Consider the following 18,731-nt stretch of genomic DNA (forward strand, 5'->3'; position numbering starts at 1 on the left):
TGCTTTGTAAATAAAGGGTTGGCTTTGAAACTTGTAAGCATTTAATACTTCCAGATACCAGGGCTTTTTTCTTAATCGTATGGCAGCTAACTGAGCTGTTTTCAGTTTCACAGAGATTATTATACTGTTAGATCTGTGCTGCCTATAAATCTGCAAACCTCTCCTCTATGTATTCTTTTCTGGGTCACTATCCTGCTACTAACTGTATGATCCTGGATATTTCATAAATACTTTTCATGTCATATGGTTTAGAAATTTTCCATGGTTTTAAAGCATAATTTCATGGATTGTCCCACTGACAAAGAGGAATCATTATACTGCTGTATTAACAGAAATGCAATATGATTATGTAAAATACCAGAATACAGGTATTTCACTCAAGAAGTTTTATGTATTTTGGAAAAACAGAGTAATGGATGTTATCCCTCAGGCTGCTAGGGCAGGGCATCCTGTGCATACACCTCTGAGCAGGACACATATTCTGCCTGGGGACATAAACATTGTCAACAATGACAGCAATAACTGGGCAGGTTACGCCACCAATGAGATATTTCAAAGCTTCATTTACAGAAAATTAATTTAAACTTTCTACTAAGCTTTTGAGGGATGATGTTATTATAGAGCACACCAAAATAATGTTAGGGGCAACATAATTTTAGAGATGAATTTAAAAAAATTATCTGAATTGCAATGTTATGACTTATTTCTACAGATGATACTTTTTGTTTGGCCTTGATTCTCCTAGTTAGAAAAAAATACTTAATATTTAAATATTTAAAATTAGACATCTCTCCATGAAATTCAGGAAGAAAGGAACATAAAAGTTGTCCTCAAACACAGTTTCAGATGCTGTGTCTTTCTATCCTTAAACAAACAGGAAATCACTTGCTTTGAGAAGGAACTGAAATGGTGATGCTTTTTGCTGTTTGATTGAGGTTAACATCACACTTGGCAAGTCTGAAAGTCAGCAATACTCCAGAGCTTGTGTACCAGAGCCTACCAATGTGTGCACCACATCCCTCGTGAGGGCTGAACCCTTGTAAGTGATAACTAACACTGATAGTAATTCTCTGCTCCCTTTCTCCTAGGATGGCTGTGTGAGCACCACAGGGGAACCTCTGAGCACTGTCTGCCAGGAAATGCAGGAAACTCCCTGCACACGTGAGCCAAGCCTGTCTAACAGCTGAGGATGTGTGCAGTCACTGTCTCATGCTGGGCTGTAAAAGCCAAGCTCCTCTTTTTAATGCTTCAGAGGTGTCACCTGCAATAAAAACTGTTCAAGGAAAACTTGACCTCACTTGCCTGAGGATTTATATCAGGCTCTACAGCAGTTACCAAACCACTCCTCTGGAGGACTCAAGAGTTTCTCATACAGTCTTTTCTCTGAGTTGAACAACAGTTATCTACTGTGGAAGTGTACTGACCTTTCAGCTGGAAGCTTCACCTACTTAAAGTAGTTCACAAATATCATGTGGCTTCCTAATTAAGAATTGAACTGTGTCTTTGATTATATGACTCGTAGTTAATAACAACTTAAAAGCAGTTCCTGGTTGTGTATCAGAGGGGAGATGATGGATCTGCTGATCTTTAGGCTGCTGATTTCACTGATGCTGTAAATCTACACTAGAGTACTGAAAATAAAGACCTTTTTTCTTCTAATAAGCTTTCTAATAATCTAATAAGATTCTGCTGAGCTGGACTCATTGTTTTTGCTGTGAAACCACCAGGCTTTTTCTTAGAAGTGCAGTTTTTCTCTGTTTATATTGGAATGGGGTGTGTAGAAAGATGAGATGAAAAAGAGGAAATTAAAATTATTGTCTCTGCTTTTTGTTTTCGCTGACCAGTCTGTATCCATATGAAACCATAATCCCAAATTCTATTTAGCTTTGTAAAGGTAATTTTCATCTTTTATTTAATGAGAAGATAGCAATGTTGTTTCAGGTAAATACTGTAGTGTAGTATTGGAGATCATCCAGTTTCATCCCAGCATCACATTCTTATCAGACAACTTTTGAGCTTATGATGGCCACTCATACCATTCAGAGTAACAGTCACTTACTATCCTCAGAAAAAAAAAAGTTAGGTTGAAAATGTGTTCTCTTACAAACCAGATGCTAAACAAAGTTGACATGGGTAGATAACTTCTTAGCTTTAAATATGGCCTTTCGGCAAGTCAGTAAAGAACCCTTGTCCCTAGACAAAAGAAATATTTTTGCTTCAATAGACTTGAATGGTTTCCTAAGGCTCAATTCTCCCCTAACATATTTGGATATAGTTTCCATTCCAGAGAAGGGAGGTGCTGGTATATGTCCATGAGCCTCGGTTTTTTTTAAACTTTTTCTGCTCATGGGTTACAATTTCAGTATCACTGATTTTATGATACTAAAATGTTTTGTGATGGCATAGATGCATTTTTGGTACCTAAAGAATGGTGTCTCATTGCCACATCTGCTTTCAATAGTGAAATGAGAAGGAAGCATCCTGTTTAATACTTCTTCCTGAATATGCATGACTCCAAAAACATTAACTTTGGAGACTTACTTCTTACAGTCCCTGTCTCCTTTTTCTACACCAGCTTCCTTAGACCAGACATTTTCACTCAAAAGCTTTATAAAGTGGAAAACAGGGAATAAGACTGAACATGAACAGACATGCTTAATGGTGAATTAGCATCTTGCCCCTTTTCTATATAAAATTATTTTCCCCCTATCAATTACTTTTCCGTTTTCTTGGTGGGGTGTAGCTTGTTAGGTCATCCCTTCCATGAACACGAACAAAACGTAATTCATAGAGGGTAAAACAGCAAATGCTACTTTTGGGCCCATTGTTCTACTTTCCTCTGGGGGAAAAAATTACTGCTTGCCCAGAGAAATAGCAAGTAAAGCCTCATAGATCTCTGGGGACTGCATTTACAAACATGCTCATTTTAGGGTTACTGGAAAAAAATCTCACCCTAGGTCTTCAAGAAATTGGGAGTTTTCAAGAGGAAATTCTGGTGGGTTTTTTTTCAAACTCCTCCAAAACTGATAAGGCTGTTTACAGAGATACACATGGCCACATGAAGATGCTTGTTGTTTCCCTCAACAGAGCAAAGAGACAAAAGTAAAATGTAGGTTATATGAAAGCATAGGAGTCTTAGAAGTCTTTCCACCTGTCTGATCAATACCAAGAGGTGTAATTGCTCTGACTTTCCCCAGAGGTGGTCTACCAGCAGCTTTGTGCTAAGTGAACTGAGAGACCTGCACCCCCTTGGCAGCAGTCGCCCCACAGCATGGATCCTTCATGTTTATTTCAAACCCCAACTAATTAAAAGTAGATTTATTAGTCAGTTCTTGTGGACAAAGCATTCTCCCTCCTGTTTGTCTCTCTCCAGCTCATTACAAATTTTTCTTTCTCCCAGTGACTTGCGGGTTGCTTTGTCAAAAAGACAGGACATACTCAGAAAGCTGGGGGTAAGGTGGTTCTGAGCACAAGCAAGGCCAAGCCTTAGCCTCTTCCTCTCTCTAAACTTTGTATCCTCCTGGAGACTCATGTGTGATCCAAAAGACAAAACTTACATCCGTGCTGGAATGTCTTGTCGCTGTACACCGATTTCTTGATTAAGGAATATGTAAGTCTACAGAAATCTACAGTACCAGTTTGAATTGACAGTCCATAGTAAAACACACAAACTGTTTTCTTGAGTTTTTTTCTGATGATTACACAACACATTAAAAAGAGATCCTTCTACTGTCAAGGCTACCTTTCAAACACAGACAATAAACAACATTATCAACTACTAATTCACGTTTAAACTCCCATGTGAAGGCTACCATACACGAAATGAAGGCCAAGATACCCATCACTGGCGCCAGCTTTTCCAAACGTGAAGGCAAAATCGAATTTTGCTCCCTCAGGGACAAGAGGCTGGGCAACTGGCGTGCCCCGAGCTTTATGGAGGGGATGTCACCGCTCTGCCTCCGGGAGTGGGACCGAACAATGGTGTCCCCCGGCTCCGCGGCCCCAGTCTGAGTGGGAGGGCCACAGCCCATCCGTCTGCTGCCTTAGCAACTGGCTGCTTTGCATACAGCTACAAATATCCTCGGCCCCGACCCGCATGCAAATCTTCCCAGGCAGCGCCGTGCCCCGCGCTCCCCCCACGCCTCCCTCGCTGCCATGTTCCCCGTTTCCCCTGGGCTTGCTCCGCTTGCCACGTCCCCGCTGAGGGTTTCGTGCCGCCGGAGCCGAGAGCGAGCACAAGGGAAACCACGGCACTGACGGCGCAGGAAGCAGGAACAGCTGCGGATCGCCCGGTACCGGCACCCGGCCCACAGCCGGCTCTCGGGTGCCACTGCGCCTTCCGCCTGTTCCGCCGGCCCACGCCGGGCTGGGACTGGAGCCGTTACATGCCTGACTGGCGCTCTCGCTGCCCCGGCCCGGCGGGGCTCCCGGGCCCCCTGCCCGCGGCTCACTTGCTGATGCTTGCCCCACACCACCCCATCCCCCCCCCCGGGCTTTTCGGGACCATCCGGCCCCATCCCCGCGGCTCGCCCCCCCATCCCCGCCGCCGCTCTCCGCGCATCGCTCCTGCCTAGCAAATGGCGGCGGGGATGCCGAGCCCGGGGCACGGCGGAGTGGATATTTCCTCCCCGAGGCGGCCCGGCAGCGCCCGCAAGGGAGGGCGGCGGGCGGAGGGCGCCCGCCCCGCCCCGCCCCGCTCCCACCGCCCCCGGGCCCGGCTCCTGTCACGATGAATGGGGGAGGAAGGCTCCCCCTTCCCCTCGCTGCCTCGCCGCCTCCGGCCCCTCCTCCGCGCCCCCGCTGCTGAGCGCGGCCGCCCGGCGGAGCGACCCCCGCCCCCGCGCCCGGTCTTCGCCCGGCGGCCCCGGGGGCGGCGGGATCCGCACCGCCCCGGCGCTCGCACTGGAATGGGTGGAGTTGAGGAGCGCGGTTTCCTGAGAGGAAGTGACCGCACGGGGCAGGAATGCGCCGCCGGCTCCGCGCCGCGTCCCGCCTGCCTCACCGCGGTGCCGCGGGGAGCCCTCTCCGCCCCGCCAGCCATGCCGCACTTCACCGTGGTGCCGGTGGAGGACAAGCCCCGCGCCGAGTACGACAGCGTAGAAGGGCTCAGCTGGGTGGACTACCGGGAGCCGGCCGCGGCGCCCGCCCCCGGCGACTCCTACGACACCGTCAGCTCCGACGGTGAGCGGGCACGGCCAGGGCGGGGGGCGGCGGTGCCCACGCTCCGGGGGCTCGGGCGAGCCCGGCTCCCCGCCCCGCTGCCGCCGGCCGCGGCAGAGACAAAGGCGGGGGCGCCGGCGGCGGCTGCCGGGGCGACTCGGGGCGCCGCGCCCGGAGGAGGAGCCCCCCGGGTGCGCCGGGCGAGCGGCGGCTCCGCTGTTGCCAGGGCCGGGACGCGGGAGCCCGGCGCGCCGGGGCAGCGCTGCCGCCGATGTCAGCCCGCCGGGCCGGGCCGAGCGGGGGAGCGCAGCGCGCCCGGCTGCCCCGGGGATGCCCTGGACGCGGGGTTCCCCGGAGCGCACAGGAGCCGGCCCGGGGTTCCCTCCACCCCCCAGCCGCTTGGTGATAGCCCGGGGTGCAGCGGGGAGCGGGGCTGGCCCGGGGTACAGCTCTTATCGGTGCTCCCACAGGCTGCCGTCTCCCGAAGTGATAAGAGTACGTGGAGATAGGCTCAGATGTTTTCAGTGCTCCACTGCCAAAATAAACGGGTGATAGAGAATTCACTTAAATTAGCCGAATTTAACGGTGGCTGCTCTACTTGTTTATATCATCTTAAAAACGCGGCTGCCCAGCAAGGTCTCTCCCGCAAACCGGGCCCTTGAATACTACAGCAAGTGCTTTGTGGCTGTGTGGCTCTCACAACTGCTTCTGCCAGGCAGAGCTGCTTTTTGTTAGGGGTTAATTTATTCCAGTTACAGAAGATGATCACGTAAGTAGGAGGGGATTTTGGGTGGTGAGAAGTACATTCTTTAACTAGGCAGCTAATATCAGTGCTCAGCCTGTCTTGGTGTTTTGCTGTGAGTTTTAGATATAAATCACTTTAAATACAGTGAGTGTTTCTAGTGGGAATGTGAAGAACACTTAGATTTGGGCAGTAGTGTAGTTCTGGTACAAGGTTGTTTTAGCTCTTTGTGCAATCTGTTCTTTTTTTTCTGTCTTGGTTATGTTTAGCTTTCTGTAACCTTTAGGAAGAGGATCTTCCCATAGGCTCATCTGGTGGATCTGACTTACCCTCTGTGAATCATGCATGACTCTAGGCAACAAAAGAAAAAGCAGTAAACACCTGACCTGTTCTTCCTTGCCTGTGCGGTCAAACTTTTCAGACTGCAAATGTTATTGAATGTACAGTAATCCCTGAAGGGAGCCTGCACTGCTCAGGTCTGTGCTTAAGGAAGGCAACAGGGTTATTTTGCTGGGTGAGACTCAACTGTCATAAGAATCAAAGTTCAGTTCCTGCCTTGTTACCTTGCTCCTTTCTCTGAGAATATGTGTTTCAATCTCCAGTATGTGTGCATTGAGAGTTTCTTTCTTTTCTTTCTTTGTATCATTTTCAAGGAAAATTTAGATTTCGAATATCAAGTAACTTACATAGCCCTAATGCCCGTTCTTTCCATGCCTACTGTGGGTATTTTAGGATGATGAAAGGTAGGTACTTTTCCCAAGCTGCCTATTACCACTGACAATTTGAGGCACTAGCCCTAAGGGCTATGCAGGGCCTTTAATTTGTTTTGTAAAATAGGTCTGTTTTACTCTCAGGTCTATGTTTTACATGGACCATATAGTCCATGTGTGTATGAAAGTAACAGGTGTTTTTTCCCATCTCGGCAGATTGAGGTGGAGACCTCGTGGGATGCTTTTTCCAGTAGCTAGCTTTGGCCATGGGTTGGTAAGCGTGGCTTGTGGAAGCTGCTGCCATGGTGGATAAAGGAGGGTCTACTCAAACCACCTCTTTCTTGCGTATGAGACTGCCTGTAGGATGTGTGCAACCAACACACTTCAGGATACCCACTCGTCTCCCTGTCACAGTCCATCAGTCACTGGCAAGCTGTGGTCTCTAATGTGCTGCTGTCCCAACTCCAGTGCTCAGCCATGCTGGTGGAAGTTAGCTGAGTCTCTTTATTTTAAAGCTGATAAATATCTAGTAACTTCTCTACTAATATATGGTAGCTAGTTCTGTTTCTGTTTGAACTCTAACTGCCTTCTATTTTTTAATTTACTTTCACAGTAATTAAGTATTGTTTCATATCCTCAGGGTGTGCCTATAAAGATATGTCTTGCCTACCTGTACTGACAAGCATGTTCTTCCCCACTAGCCTTTTCTGTCTTGACCTAGGTTTCTTGGGTTTGTAGCTCTGTAGAGGGGAATCTGAACTCTCTTGTATTATTCGTTTCAGTTTTGGTGCTGGTTTCTACATCCTGTGCCGTTACCCTGGCCTCTCTACAGGGGAGAGTTGATGATATGACACAGCAGAGGTGGAAGCTGCCGTTGAAGTCAGTATCTCAGAGCTCTTCAGCACTGGCTGAAGTCTGCAGACTGGAGGCAAGAGAGTGACCCTGCAGAGCCTTCTGTAGCAGCTGATTACGGGGCTCATGGAGGGATTTGTTGGTGTTGGTGATGCCCCTGATTCAAGATAAGATAAACTGTTTGACTTGAGTGCAGAGTTCAAGTGCTGTGGCCTTATCAAAGTGCACGCAGTTGATCCTGGCCCTGCATGCATGCACACAGAGCTGCCTAAGCAGTGCCCTTGGTCCAGGCTTTCCGGGCCATCAAGTAGCTCCACCACAGTCAGTGTGAGAAACTGGTTGTAGTTGTTCTGGTGAACCTTCTGCTGAGAAGATTTTATTTTGACAGCTTGCTATTCAGAACCTGATTTCAAGACTTACTTGGATTGCTGAGTTTGGTTGGATGGCTTGAGGTGACTCATGGCCCTTCCAGAGTGTGGTCATGGCCCTGTAACTGTTTATAGCTGCTCTGTAACAGTCTGCAAAGTAGTGGCTGTGTTGTCCAGTAGTCCTTGCACAATATCTTAGGCTGTTGCTTATGATTCTGACAGATTCTTTTTTTGGTTTGATCTTTCTACCCCTGCCTTTATTTGTCATATCTCTGTTTTTGAAGGTTTTTTTCCTAAATTTTGCTTTTTTTAGGGCATCAAGTGATGGGGTGTCATCTAAACTCTACAGTTGTGAAGCCGTTCTCCAACAGAATTTCTTGTCAACCATTTCCATAAGAAGACATTTGCCAGTGTGCAATAATTTAGCCTTGTCAGGTAGTTCCAGTGCTTGCTTATGAATAAAATCAGCCTTTTATTTCTAAGTAGGTTCCACTGACTGCCGCTGCTTGTAATAGACTTTGACATCTTTCATTTAGAAAAAGAAGTACGAAGAATTATCCTGTGATCCTATGATAAACACGTGAGCCCTTCTTTATGGATCGTCAGGGATGAGAAATGTGAATTTGGCATCCCCTCCGTCTTTGAAATAAAGCCAGCATGTTAGGTTGGGTACACAGGGCAAAGAGAGGGACAGTGGGGTCTGAATAGTGTTTGAAAAACCAAATACACTTTGCTTTACTAGGAATCTCAGCTGCACAGTGCACCAAGTTAACCAAAGTGTGGCAATGTCATGTGTCCTGTGGGAAGTTATTTATCTTCCCTTGACTTTTGTTTGTGGAAATGAGACACTAATCAGCTTGGTGTCACTAACCAGCTTTGGTCAGCTGCCACCCTTGGTTTTTGCCAAGGAATTGCTCTGCTTATGTTCCAGTTATCACATGGCTTTCTCCAAGCCCAGAGTTCTCTAACTAGACTTGAGACCTTTACCTCAAGCTTACATTCTGTGTCAGTGTGTTCAGTGCTCTTGTGCAGCAACAGATTTTGCTGCTCATTTGCAGTGAGCTGTTTTGGAAAATGTGGGTAAAGTTCTGGTGTGATAGCAGTGTGCTTTTACTTTAAATGTCCTCCTGGTTCACTGCTTTAATATGTGGTAACTTACTAGTTTAGATTTTCAGTCTTTTGCAAGACTTGAAGCTAAGCTCATGCAAATGTGTCTGAAGATACTTTTAATGGGGATGCATAAATCATTCAAAAATTCTTCTTCAAAGTGCTTAATTCTTACGTGTAGGTGTTTTGGCAAAGTCCAGAGATAAGATAAAATTAGTCACATAATAAATTAGACACTACAGCTAAATAGGACCGACAGAAACATGTCCAAATAGCACTTAAATTATCTTAAGAACTTCTGCTGGCAGAAGTGTGGGCAAATGACACTGTTATGGTGGTCATAGCGGAATATTTTTGCATAACCTCTGTAGCACAAGCATCTTCAGCATTTTTTGTGTTGCCTAAAAGCCACAGAAAGAAGTCATAGAGGAGGCAGCCTGGGGTAGAGTTGAGGCAGAACCTCTGAATTGTTTCAGAGAAAAGAAAGTAACCTGAGAATAGCAATACTGATGTCAGTGAACTATCTCTTCTAGTGATTTGTTAACTATTTTCTTGCTGGAAATGGGATGGAGACTGCATCTTCTTCGATGTAGTTGCATTTTAATCAGGAAGGGTTTTTTTTTCTGTTCTGCTGGCATCTGTTTTCCCTTCTCTGAAAAGTATTATGTGTAAATTTGGGGATATTAAAGGTGTCCTGTCAGTGCTAAATATGTCAATATGTTGTTGTTTCAGAAAGGATACTTGTGGGATCCACAGCAATGGTTATGGTTTTCAGTGCAGATCCTGAAAGGGATCTTAGCAGCAGGGTCATGTCTTAGAAGTCCTGGGAGGTTGTTAAGGTTTTTTTCCTTTTTTTTCCTTTTTACTTTTTAGATTTTTTTTTCTTTCTGCTTGAGCAGTCAGCAATGAACACAGCACTGATTGCAGTGCTAAATTCCAGAATGCTTTTCTCAACAATACAGGTGAGCAGAGAAGTGGATTCTCGCTTGAGATAAGGAAAAATATGAGTTCGGCATGTGAAAAATGAGAATGGGAAAGTGCTTTGTGACATAATTAGCTGTTCATAATAGCTGGGTGGGTGAAGGAGGTGGTATATACTTTCTTTATACCCTATAAGCAAAGGAATTTTTCTGAGAAGCTTGTTTTCCTTGACCCATGAGCCCATGGTCAATACCTCCGGTTTCTTTTATGAGCTTGTAGTGTAGTAAGGTTTAGTTTGTTCAAATGCTTGTCTAGGAAAACAGAAAAGTTCTTGTTGCTGCATAAACTGCTACTTTTGCTAAGCATGTCTCATACTTCTAATTTGTGCAGTGATTAGGACCGAGCTGGAGAGGCTGCAGCTGTCCAGTACCAAGGAGATCGTGGTGCCAGCTGCTGCTGAACAGGAGACTTAGCTAAATATAGAAAAACATGGGCCTTTTTGTGGGTTCTCTGGTATTTCAGTTATTTGAAAAAGCTCTGGGAAGAATTTTTGTGATATGTCTAAGTGATGTGAAAGCAGCTCCCGTACCCGTGTGTGCGTGGGTCTCCGTGTTGCAAAATACTAACAGAAGATTGTTAAGAAAACCCAAACAACCCTCTGTTGGTCTTTTGCAGCTGCAGATTTTTTGTGTTTTGGAGAACACCTGCATTAGAAGGCTAAGCAGTTGTACATGAAAAGACATGGGTTTTCCATCTAACTTTCTCTGCCAATGCTTGCTAAGTGGCCATTTCAAACTTGAGTTGAGACTAAGTTTGGGAATATTTTAATAATGCTGAAGTTATACCTTCTATACAATCTTTGAACTTTTCTAAAGAATTTTAAGTGCATTTTTGGGTGTCTTGTGTTTGTATTGCATCTCTCTCTCATGTATAAAATTGATCTGTGTGTGTTATTCAATTTCCCCTTAAAAATTTCTTCAGTGTTTCACTTCCTCAAAGAAAATAGTGACATCTGCTTTCTTTTCCCTGCTGCAACAAAATTAAAGCATAAGTTTTTGCATGCTTTTCAATGTAAGATTCAGTTTTGGCTTTTGCTCTAAAGTTCTGTGTAGAATGAAGACTAAGGTAGTTTGCAGTCTCATTGACTAGGAAATGTAGCCAAACATAATAAATGCTGTTGGCTGAGGTTGGCAACACCCACCTTGAGAAAGATCAGAGTTAGTGATCACCGCCTTGTTTTGAAGTGTGTGTAACAGGATGGGGGATACCCTGTGCCACAGGGAGAGGAAAGCTGCATTTGGTGAGTTTCCCCTTCCAAGACCAAGTTAAGGATTTACGTCTGTTTTTGATTGTGATGCAACAAATATATGTGCAAACTGCTTTAAATGTCAGAAAAATTGCTGTTAGCACCAATATGTGGAGCAAAATTTCTTTGATCAAAGGGTCCGTGTCTTCAACTTGTTGGTTCAAGGTTGTTCTTTAAATACTTTGTTCTGTGACCTGAATTACAGAGAAAAAAACCGCACCATTTTAAGACATGGTTTAAAGCCTATTTGATTTACATTTTAGGGGTGTTTCCTTTGTCTTCAATAACATCTAAATCAGAAATTTTGCATCTCTTAATTGTACTAAGCTGATTTTTATTCTCAGATAATCAAGTTTCAGGGTTTTTTTAATTTGTTTGATTTAGTAAAATTTCTTTCTTAATTATTAGTTTTCAATAGGCAACTGTTTAAATGCTGCCAAGTGATGCCTTAGCAATGAGTAGTACTGTTCTTGTTCTTTCAGTTGAGCTGCTTTGGATGATATCTTTCAGCATACTTGGATTTTGTCATGCATGGAGGACTCTGCATCTTTCACAGTGGCTGCTGTAGCAATTGCCAAGCAAACAATATCTTTGTTTGACTGCAAAATACATAGACAAAAAATACTAGTCTTTTTACAGACTCAAATACTTGACAGTTTTTGTGTCTGTCTTTAAAGAGTCTACACAAAAACACAGCTCTTATAATGCCTGTAGGGTAAATCTCTGATTTTGAATATGACAGCATTTTGTATACTGTAACTGCATATATATATATATATATATATATATATATTTATATAAAAAACTGTGTTTGGAGGTTATTTTGTAACCTGTTTACTGCCTGTATGTCCCCAGTAGCTTTTATTTTAGACACGGTTTCACAAGTTTCAAACTGTCATTTCTGAACCATAAAAAGAAGTTCCTGGAGTGAACAGAGTAGCATTTTTTCCTAACAGGCTTTTAATTGGGCTTTAGATTTTGTGGTGGGTGCTAGGTATGGCTTGGAAAAGGAGGTTGTTTGCTTTCCAGCAGTCTTAATTCATGTCTGAGCAGCAGAGGTACAGGTCAGAACAGTTCTGGGAATACATTTTTTCAAAATTTTTGTTGCTGTTAAATGTACCTGGTGGAGTTCTTTCTTAATCATCTTTTGATCTTCTTTGTGCTCTGTAGGACAGAGAGATGGAATTTGACATGCCAGATAAAGTGCTAATTGCCCCCAAAAAGCTTTTACTTGATGTGCTTATGGATGAATGGGGAAGTTTGATAACTTTGCAGTTATGATTTACTGACTGGAGGCAGCTTTGGACTTGCTGGAAATGTAAATGAAATGGCATTTTGCTGAGCAGAAGATGAGAGGCCAGTGGCAGGCAGGGCTGGGCAAGCAGTGAGGGAGGAGGTGGCTGGTACTGGTGAAGGGATGGTCATCATCCCATCTCAGTATTGATGGTCACAGTGCTGCTCCAGGACACCAGGAAGCTCCTTTGTGTAAGGCATTGTGTGCCAGCATTTCCACAGGTATTTACATTTTGTGTTTGCCTCATGTCTCATGGATTTTTGGCCCACAAGTGCATCCTCTTGAATGTAAAATGCTTAATTTGCCCCTTTCTCTCCACTCGAGTGACCTGCATTGTCCTAGAATCCCAGCTCTTTCATTGATTGGCACGTGGTCTGTACTGTCATGAGGATGCAATCCATCGATTACTTTGAAAATGAGAATCAAAGCTGTGAGCTGATGTTGGAGGCTGGCTTGCAGGGATCTGTGGCAGGGATTGTATAACAGGATCCTGCCAGAGGAGCGATGACGCAGAGCTGTGTGTAGGGCAGAGGCATGCTGTACTGTGGATAGGTTCAAGGTAATTATGCCTCAACAAAACTGCATTTTCTTTTTCCCCCCTACAGTCTAATCACCAAGCTTCAGTTTCATCTCCTACCAGTAGCCAGCAATTTCTTCTGTTTATCTGAGGGATTTAGAATGTCATTCAATCACTGCATTTACCTTCTTATCGTGAAGCAGGTTAGACCATACAAACTTCTGACTTTCACTTCCATGTCAAAGGGGAAAAAAGGCTTTTTATGGTGTGCTATTAGAAGCTGCTCATTTGCTGAGTTAAGAATGGCAAACTTGTTGAGACTTGCTCTTGCATACTTTAAATTGCTGATTGCTGCAGTAAAACAGTTTTTATGCCCTGGAGTATAATTGCTTTCCATAAAATTATCTATAGCAATGCAACTTTGTTTTATGACCCAGTCTCTGCTTGCAAGCTGAGTAGTCCTGAGCTTAGTTAACTGTGTGCAAAGTCCACCTCTGGATTTCCTTGTAGGAGGTCAGATCTGAGTCAGGACTAGAAGTAGTTCAAGAGGATGGCATAGCTGCTGCTGTGTCTGATGGAGGACAGCACATTACTGTTCTCCTCTGCCTTCTGCCTTTGCATTCAGGAGCTTCGTGTTCCTGATCTTCTTCTTCAATAGTATAATTGATCTTATTTTTCCTGCTACTTGCTGTAGTATGTATTTGTCTCCAGGGCTGACACAAAGGTAGAAGTGTGTTAATTGTCTTGCAGGTCTGATTTTAGAACCTACTGCTCCTGTATATTTTTGGCTTTGTTCTGCTAAGGTTTTAACTGTCCAGCCTGTGATTTCACAATATGAAGTGCTTGGCAGTAGTACCACTTGACCATCTCCCCTCAACAGGTTCCCTTCCTTGATTCCTGTTTGTGTTCTGGACGTGTATTGGGGCACAGCTGTTTTGAGAGTATCACAAGCCAACCCTTTCTTCAGTTCCCACATGGAACTTTTATCTTGACTTCTTTGCCTAGGCCAACACAAACCACTCCCTCTTGATGTGTCTCTGTGTTCCATGAAATGCAGTAACAACGTCAGAGGTTAATTTCTGGGACATGGTAAGCAAACATGAAAGGAGGTATAGTTGAGCCATATTTGGTAAATCCCAATTCTACGTAACCAGATAGTAGGATGATTATCTGCCTTGTGTTAAGATGCCTTTTAGACACATGCAAAGGAGCTTTAAAGCTGTAACTCAAGGCAACACAGACAGAATGGTTTAATTGCAATATTTTGCCTTTGCCCTTTTAAGACACTGTATTGTAGACTTTGTGGTAGAAGCATATATTTAGCAGGAGCAAACTCATTATTATACATCTTGGAGTGTTTCCTGACTTAGACTGTGTTCCAGCTGCCTAATTCCTGACTGGTGGAGCAGAAAAGTGATCTAATGTTGCTGATTGCTCCTTGAAGAGTCTTAACTGTGAGCTAATGTGTTATACTCACTTTGCTCTGATGCTCTTGCAAACAGATGAACCTTTTGTAAAATGATGGTAAAAGCCACTGCGGCTTCTCCAGATATCTGACTTTATCTTGGTCTGTGCTGTGTTGCACTTTGTGAAATGTGTTGTGCTGTTTTGGGAGACTTGTAAATGTGTGTCAAAATATTTGTATTTTAGAAGTACAGTGGTTTGCTGTTTATCATGTGCAATGTCAGAGATCCTTCCACCCTCTAAAATGTTCGGTGGGAAGGAGTGACTCCCTTTGCTTGGAGAAGTCTCATGCTGACTTGTACTTTCTGTAAGTATTATGACCAGAGTTACAGTGAGTTTGGCTGTTTGTAGCACTTCACACTGAAAGGTCATCCTTGGATTTCAGCCTTGGACTATATGCAGGCTTAACTCTTTTTTTCCTCTTCTTTTTTCCTCCTCCTTAAAATGCCCTCCCCCCTTTCCTTTTTCCTTGGCTTAAAAAAAACCCCAAAACTCTCATGAACTTTGTTTTCACATGGAACACAGTACTTCTCAAATGTAGGAAATATCTGATGTTCAGCACTTTCTGTATGACTTAACTGACTGAAAACTAATGACATTCAGGTTTCACAATAAGCTTGTAACTGGTTACCAATGTCTTTCTGCTGTCTTCCAGGAATGGATAGTAGATGTCTGTGAATGTACATTGTGTAGTATGCAATGCACAGAATGTACATGCACTGAAATGTTCAAAGTAATTAAATCTTCTTTTTTCTGTTACTTTCTGCATGTCTGGAGCATATTTAGCATCCTGGCTTCTACCTTATTTCTTTCCACTTGTTCCCTGTAGGAAGCTTTTTGAGCTGGTGGCCATACTGGCTTTTAGTGGTCGCTGTTCCCATCTGCTTTCTCTCACTCCGAGGTTTGTGTCTGTACAATTGTTTCTTTGACCTATGTTGAGCTGGAGGAGGGAGCAGGTATGTCCAAAATTGTGGTGTGTGGACTTTTATTTTTGTTGTTCTCTCTCTTGTACTTTGAAGCCATGGTCAGCTGAACATGTATAGGGCTGAAAACATTTCTCTGTATTTGGTATCAGAGAGGAAGGTGAATTTGAATTCAATATTGCATGGAATCTGCATGCTGGTCTCATAGATTTATATTGCAGTCTTTCAGAAAAAGTGAGAATGTGTTATAGCAAGACAAGAGGCTTTTCCTGAGGCAGGGAAAATACCAGAATGCTGCTCCCTGTATTTTGATAGAAGGTGTGCTCTGAGGTGCCCTCATGCATGTGAAGGGATGGAGTTTCAGGGAGGATAGTCGTGAGAAATGGTTTGGAGTCGTTCCACATGAAAGAACCTCTGAAGTGGATTACAGTGAGATACAAAGGTTGTTTTTATAGTGGTTTTTTTCTCTTCTGGCAATGACAAGTTATATTATGAAAGCTCCTAAGTGATGTGAGTTCCTAAATCCAGTTTCTCAAAAGTGACTTGGCATCTTTAATTACACAGGTATTCCCAGTGATTGCACCTATCTCATCATGTAGATAAGTCTCAGTGTGGTGTGTGCTGGTATCCAGAGGACCTCCTCGTGAATGGGCAGAATGGTGGGGGCTCTGGTAATTATGAAGTGCTTAGAATCATTACGTTAGTATTTCCTTGTTTATCTTATATAAACCTCCCATTTCATCTTGCTTTTGCTTTTTTTTTTGTGATCTTGCATATGGTTCATCCATTAATAGGCCATCATATTTTAATGTATTGAAGATGGAAAGAAATAGATCACTATTTTCACTTGAAAGCTGGAATGCCTGCAGGGCTAACGTCACAGAGCCACACTTTTCGTGGCATTGGCAGGTTTAAAACCCTGTCTGATTCCACACTCAGCAAGCGGCAGATTTGTGGCACACTTGTCTGAGTAAGTGTGCAAACAACTGCAATGTGCCTCTTAAACATGTCTGGGTTTGGATTTGACAAGTAGCATTTTCTGTAAGATCCTGATATTTGTATATTTTCTCAGTGTTGAAAGGATTGTAATGCCAGGATTATATCAGTGTCGGCTTAGTTCTCTGTGAGAAACCCTTGCTTCCTGGAAGAGATCAGTCCAGTTCAATATTGCAGCCAGCACCTTGTCAGAGCAGGTAGAGAAAGTTCCTTTGGAAATACAATATTATTGAAGTTGTGCAATCCTCAGGACTTCACAGAGGAGACATTTACTAAAGCATATGCTAAGAGCTGGAAGAGGAATAATGGTAAATCAAGTTACTGAAAATGTCAAAGAGCTATTACTAAAGGGTAAGTACTTCATGTTGATATTAGCACCTACAAAGAATTGTAGTGTTCTGAAACTATCAGTGTATCTTAACTGAAAAATAAAGTCGTAGTGCTTTCTGAAACACAGGATTATTAAATTGTTAAATCCTTCTGGTTGTGTAGGTTCAGTCAGCTTTGTAAGGCTGTTCTCTACTCTAGTTTTGCAAAGGACAGTAGAATTCTGATAGTAACGTCACACATGTTTATCTAGGGATAAATCCAAGATCTGTGCTTGATTGCGTACTTGATTTTGTACTCTGCTCCAGCCTGTTGCATAGGGTATTGTCTGGGAAAGTTTTGGCTGTTTCTTTCAAGCAGAGCACAAGCAAATGCCATCTTTTGAACTCTGAACTGGTTCAGAGGAACGAATATATTATCAATAATACAGCTTTTTGTTTTATTTTTTGGTACAATTATGCTTTGTTTGTGTCACTTTTGTAGGTGCCTTAACTGTTGCTGATGGTAAATATGTACTGCAGTGTAGTATGTAATGAGTCTTAAGAATCACACCTTTAGTAGTTGGGTAAAATTCAGTAAACCCAAAACTATTTTGACAGTGTCAATTAACAGTGAAGTAAATAATGTTATTACATAGCATAATAACGTTATAATAGTGGGTGAACAGCATGTATGATTAAAATACCCACGAATGTCAATAGTTTGGTGTTTAAGCTGCTGTTTCTGGTGGAAACGTGTGTCTGGACCAGGCATGTGAGCATTCGGTGTTGCCAGTGTAACTCAAACTGATAGTTTGAGCCTGTTTTTAAAGTACAGAGGATCTCAGAGCTATCCAGGGAAAGATCTGTCCTTTCATTCTGCTATGCTTTCCTCTCATAAGCCTTATTGTGCATGGGTTCTTAACTAGTGTGAATTTGGCCTTTATTTTCATAAAACAGTGGGTCAGCTGAGATTTTACAGCTTGTGCTTTCTGCCACCTTCAGTGAAAAAGACCTGGTTGCCCAAGGTCTTGTGTGAACTGGCATGAGCAGATTTCAGTTAGTTATTTCATTAGTAATGCCTAGTCTGTAGTGTGAATGAGTTTTATCTAACTAGATGCAATGCTATTTATTTCCTGTTTCTCCTGTTTCTAGTGTAAATACAATAATCCTATTAAAAAACCCCACACACCTAAAACATCCCAGCCTCAAACCAAGAACTTAGTGGAGTTTTCAAAACATTTTGAGATTTTTTTTTTTCTGAGCTTGGAATGTCTAATGCTACTTTTGACTTTTTGCTACTGCAAAATAAAGAAATTACTGTTTTCAGTTTTGAAAAATATGAAAGTTAAATCACGACTTTCTGGTTTTTTCCATGAAAAAAATGCTCTGGGTAACACTGACTACTTTGTAGCTAGAGGGAAAATAAGTATTCCTCATTATCAGAGCCCGTGATGTCAGCTGCCTGTTCTGCTGCCATAAATGAGTTTGCAACTAGAATTTTCATATTAGAAATTCTTTGTGTTTCTGTCTAGTTGTGTGTTGTCCATGGAGAAACAAGCATTTCTAATAGGCTTTTTAAATTATTGCTTAAAGTTATCTTTACTGTGGACTGCTGCTGATGTTGGATTAGGATTTTTGCTAAATTGTTGAAAGTGAATAATTTAAGAAAAGAAGCAATGTCTGATTTCTGTTAATGAAATGTCAAGGTAATGATATCTGTAAAAGCATAATTGTGCATTGAATTATTTGGTGTAGTCTCACGAATGAACCAAGAGAAATGTTCCATAACAGTTCTGAGAATGAATAAGAGTTTCGTTTAGTCCAGCCACATGTGAGGAAGCACATGAATAGAAGCAGATTTGGAATGTATTTGAAATCAAATTGTTATCTGCATATTTCTTGGGTTATCCTAAAATGACAGTCTCTGGATATACTTCAGCAGTACTCTTGAGTGCTTGACTGCTGAAATGTGGAGATACCAGGATTTTTGGAGTGCTGGCAAAGTCCAGGAAGATTGTTGAGATCTTTCTGTTTCTCAGCAATACTCAGACCTGCAGGTCTTG

The 18,731-nt window shown here is 43.0% G+C and overlaps 1 protein-coding gene across 4 annotated transcripts in view; it reads left to right on the plus strand.

The window, feature by feature from the left end:
- Positions 1 to 4,918: 4,918 nt before the first annotated feature.
- Positions 4,919 to 18,731, plus strand: part of SLC12A4 (solute carrier family 12 member 4) — a 46,667-nt gene continuing 32,854 nt past the window's right edge. Inside the window, exon 1 of one of the 4 annotated variants that reach the window (XM_032121754.1) lies at positions 4,919 to 5,181. In XM_032121754.1, coding sequence (XP_031977645.1) covers positions 5,040 to 5,181 — 142 coding nt within the window. In that variant the 5' untranslated portion in view covers positions 4,919 to 5,039. Of the gene's footprint in view, positions 5,182 to 11,102; positions 11,161 to 16,342; positions 16,712 to 18,731 lie in introns of those variants that run through there. The other 3 variants (XM_032121755.1, XM_032121759.1, XM_032121758.1) reach the window with 3 other exon arrangements.

Source organism: Corvus moneduloides, chromosome 12 (assembly GCF_009650955.1).
Source record: "Corvus moneduloides isolate bCorMon1 chromosome 12, bCorMon1.pri, whole genome shotgun sequence".
Classification (NCBI taxonomy): Eukaryota; Metazoa; Chordata; class Aves; order Passeriformes; family Corvidae; genus Corvus; species Corvus moneduloides.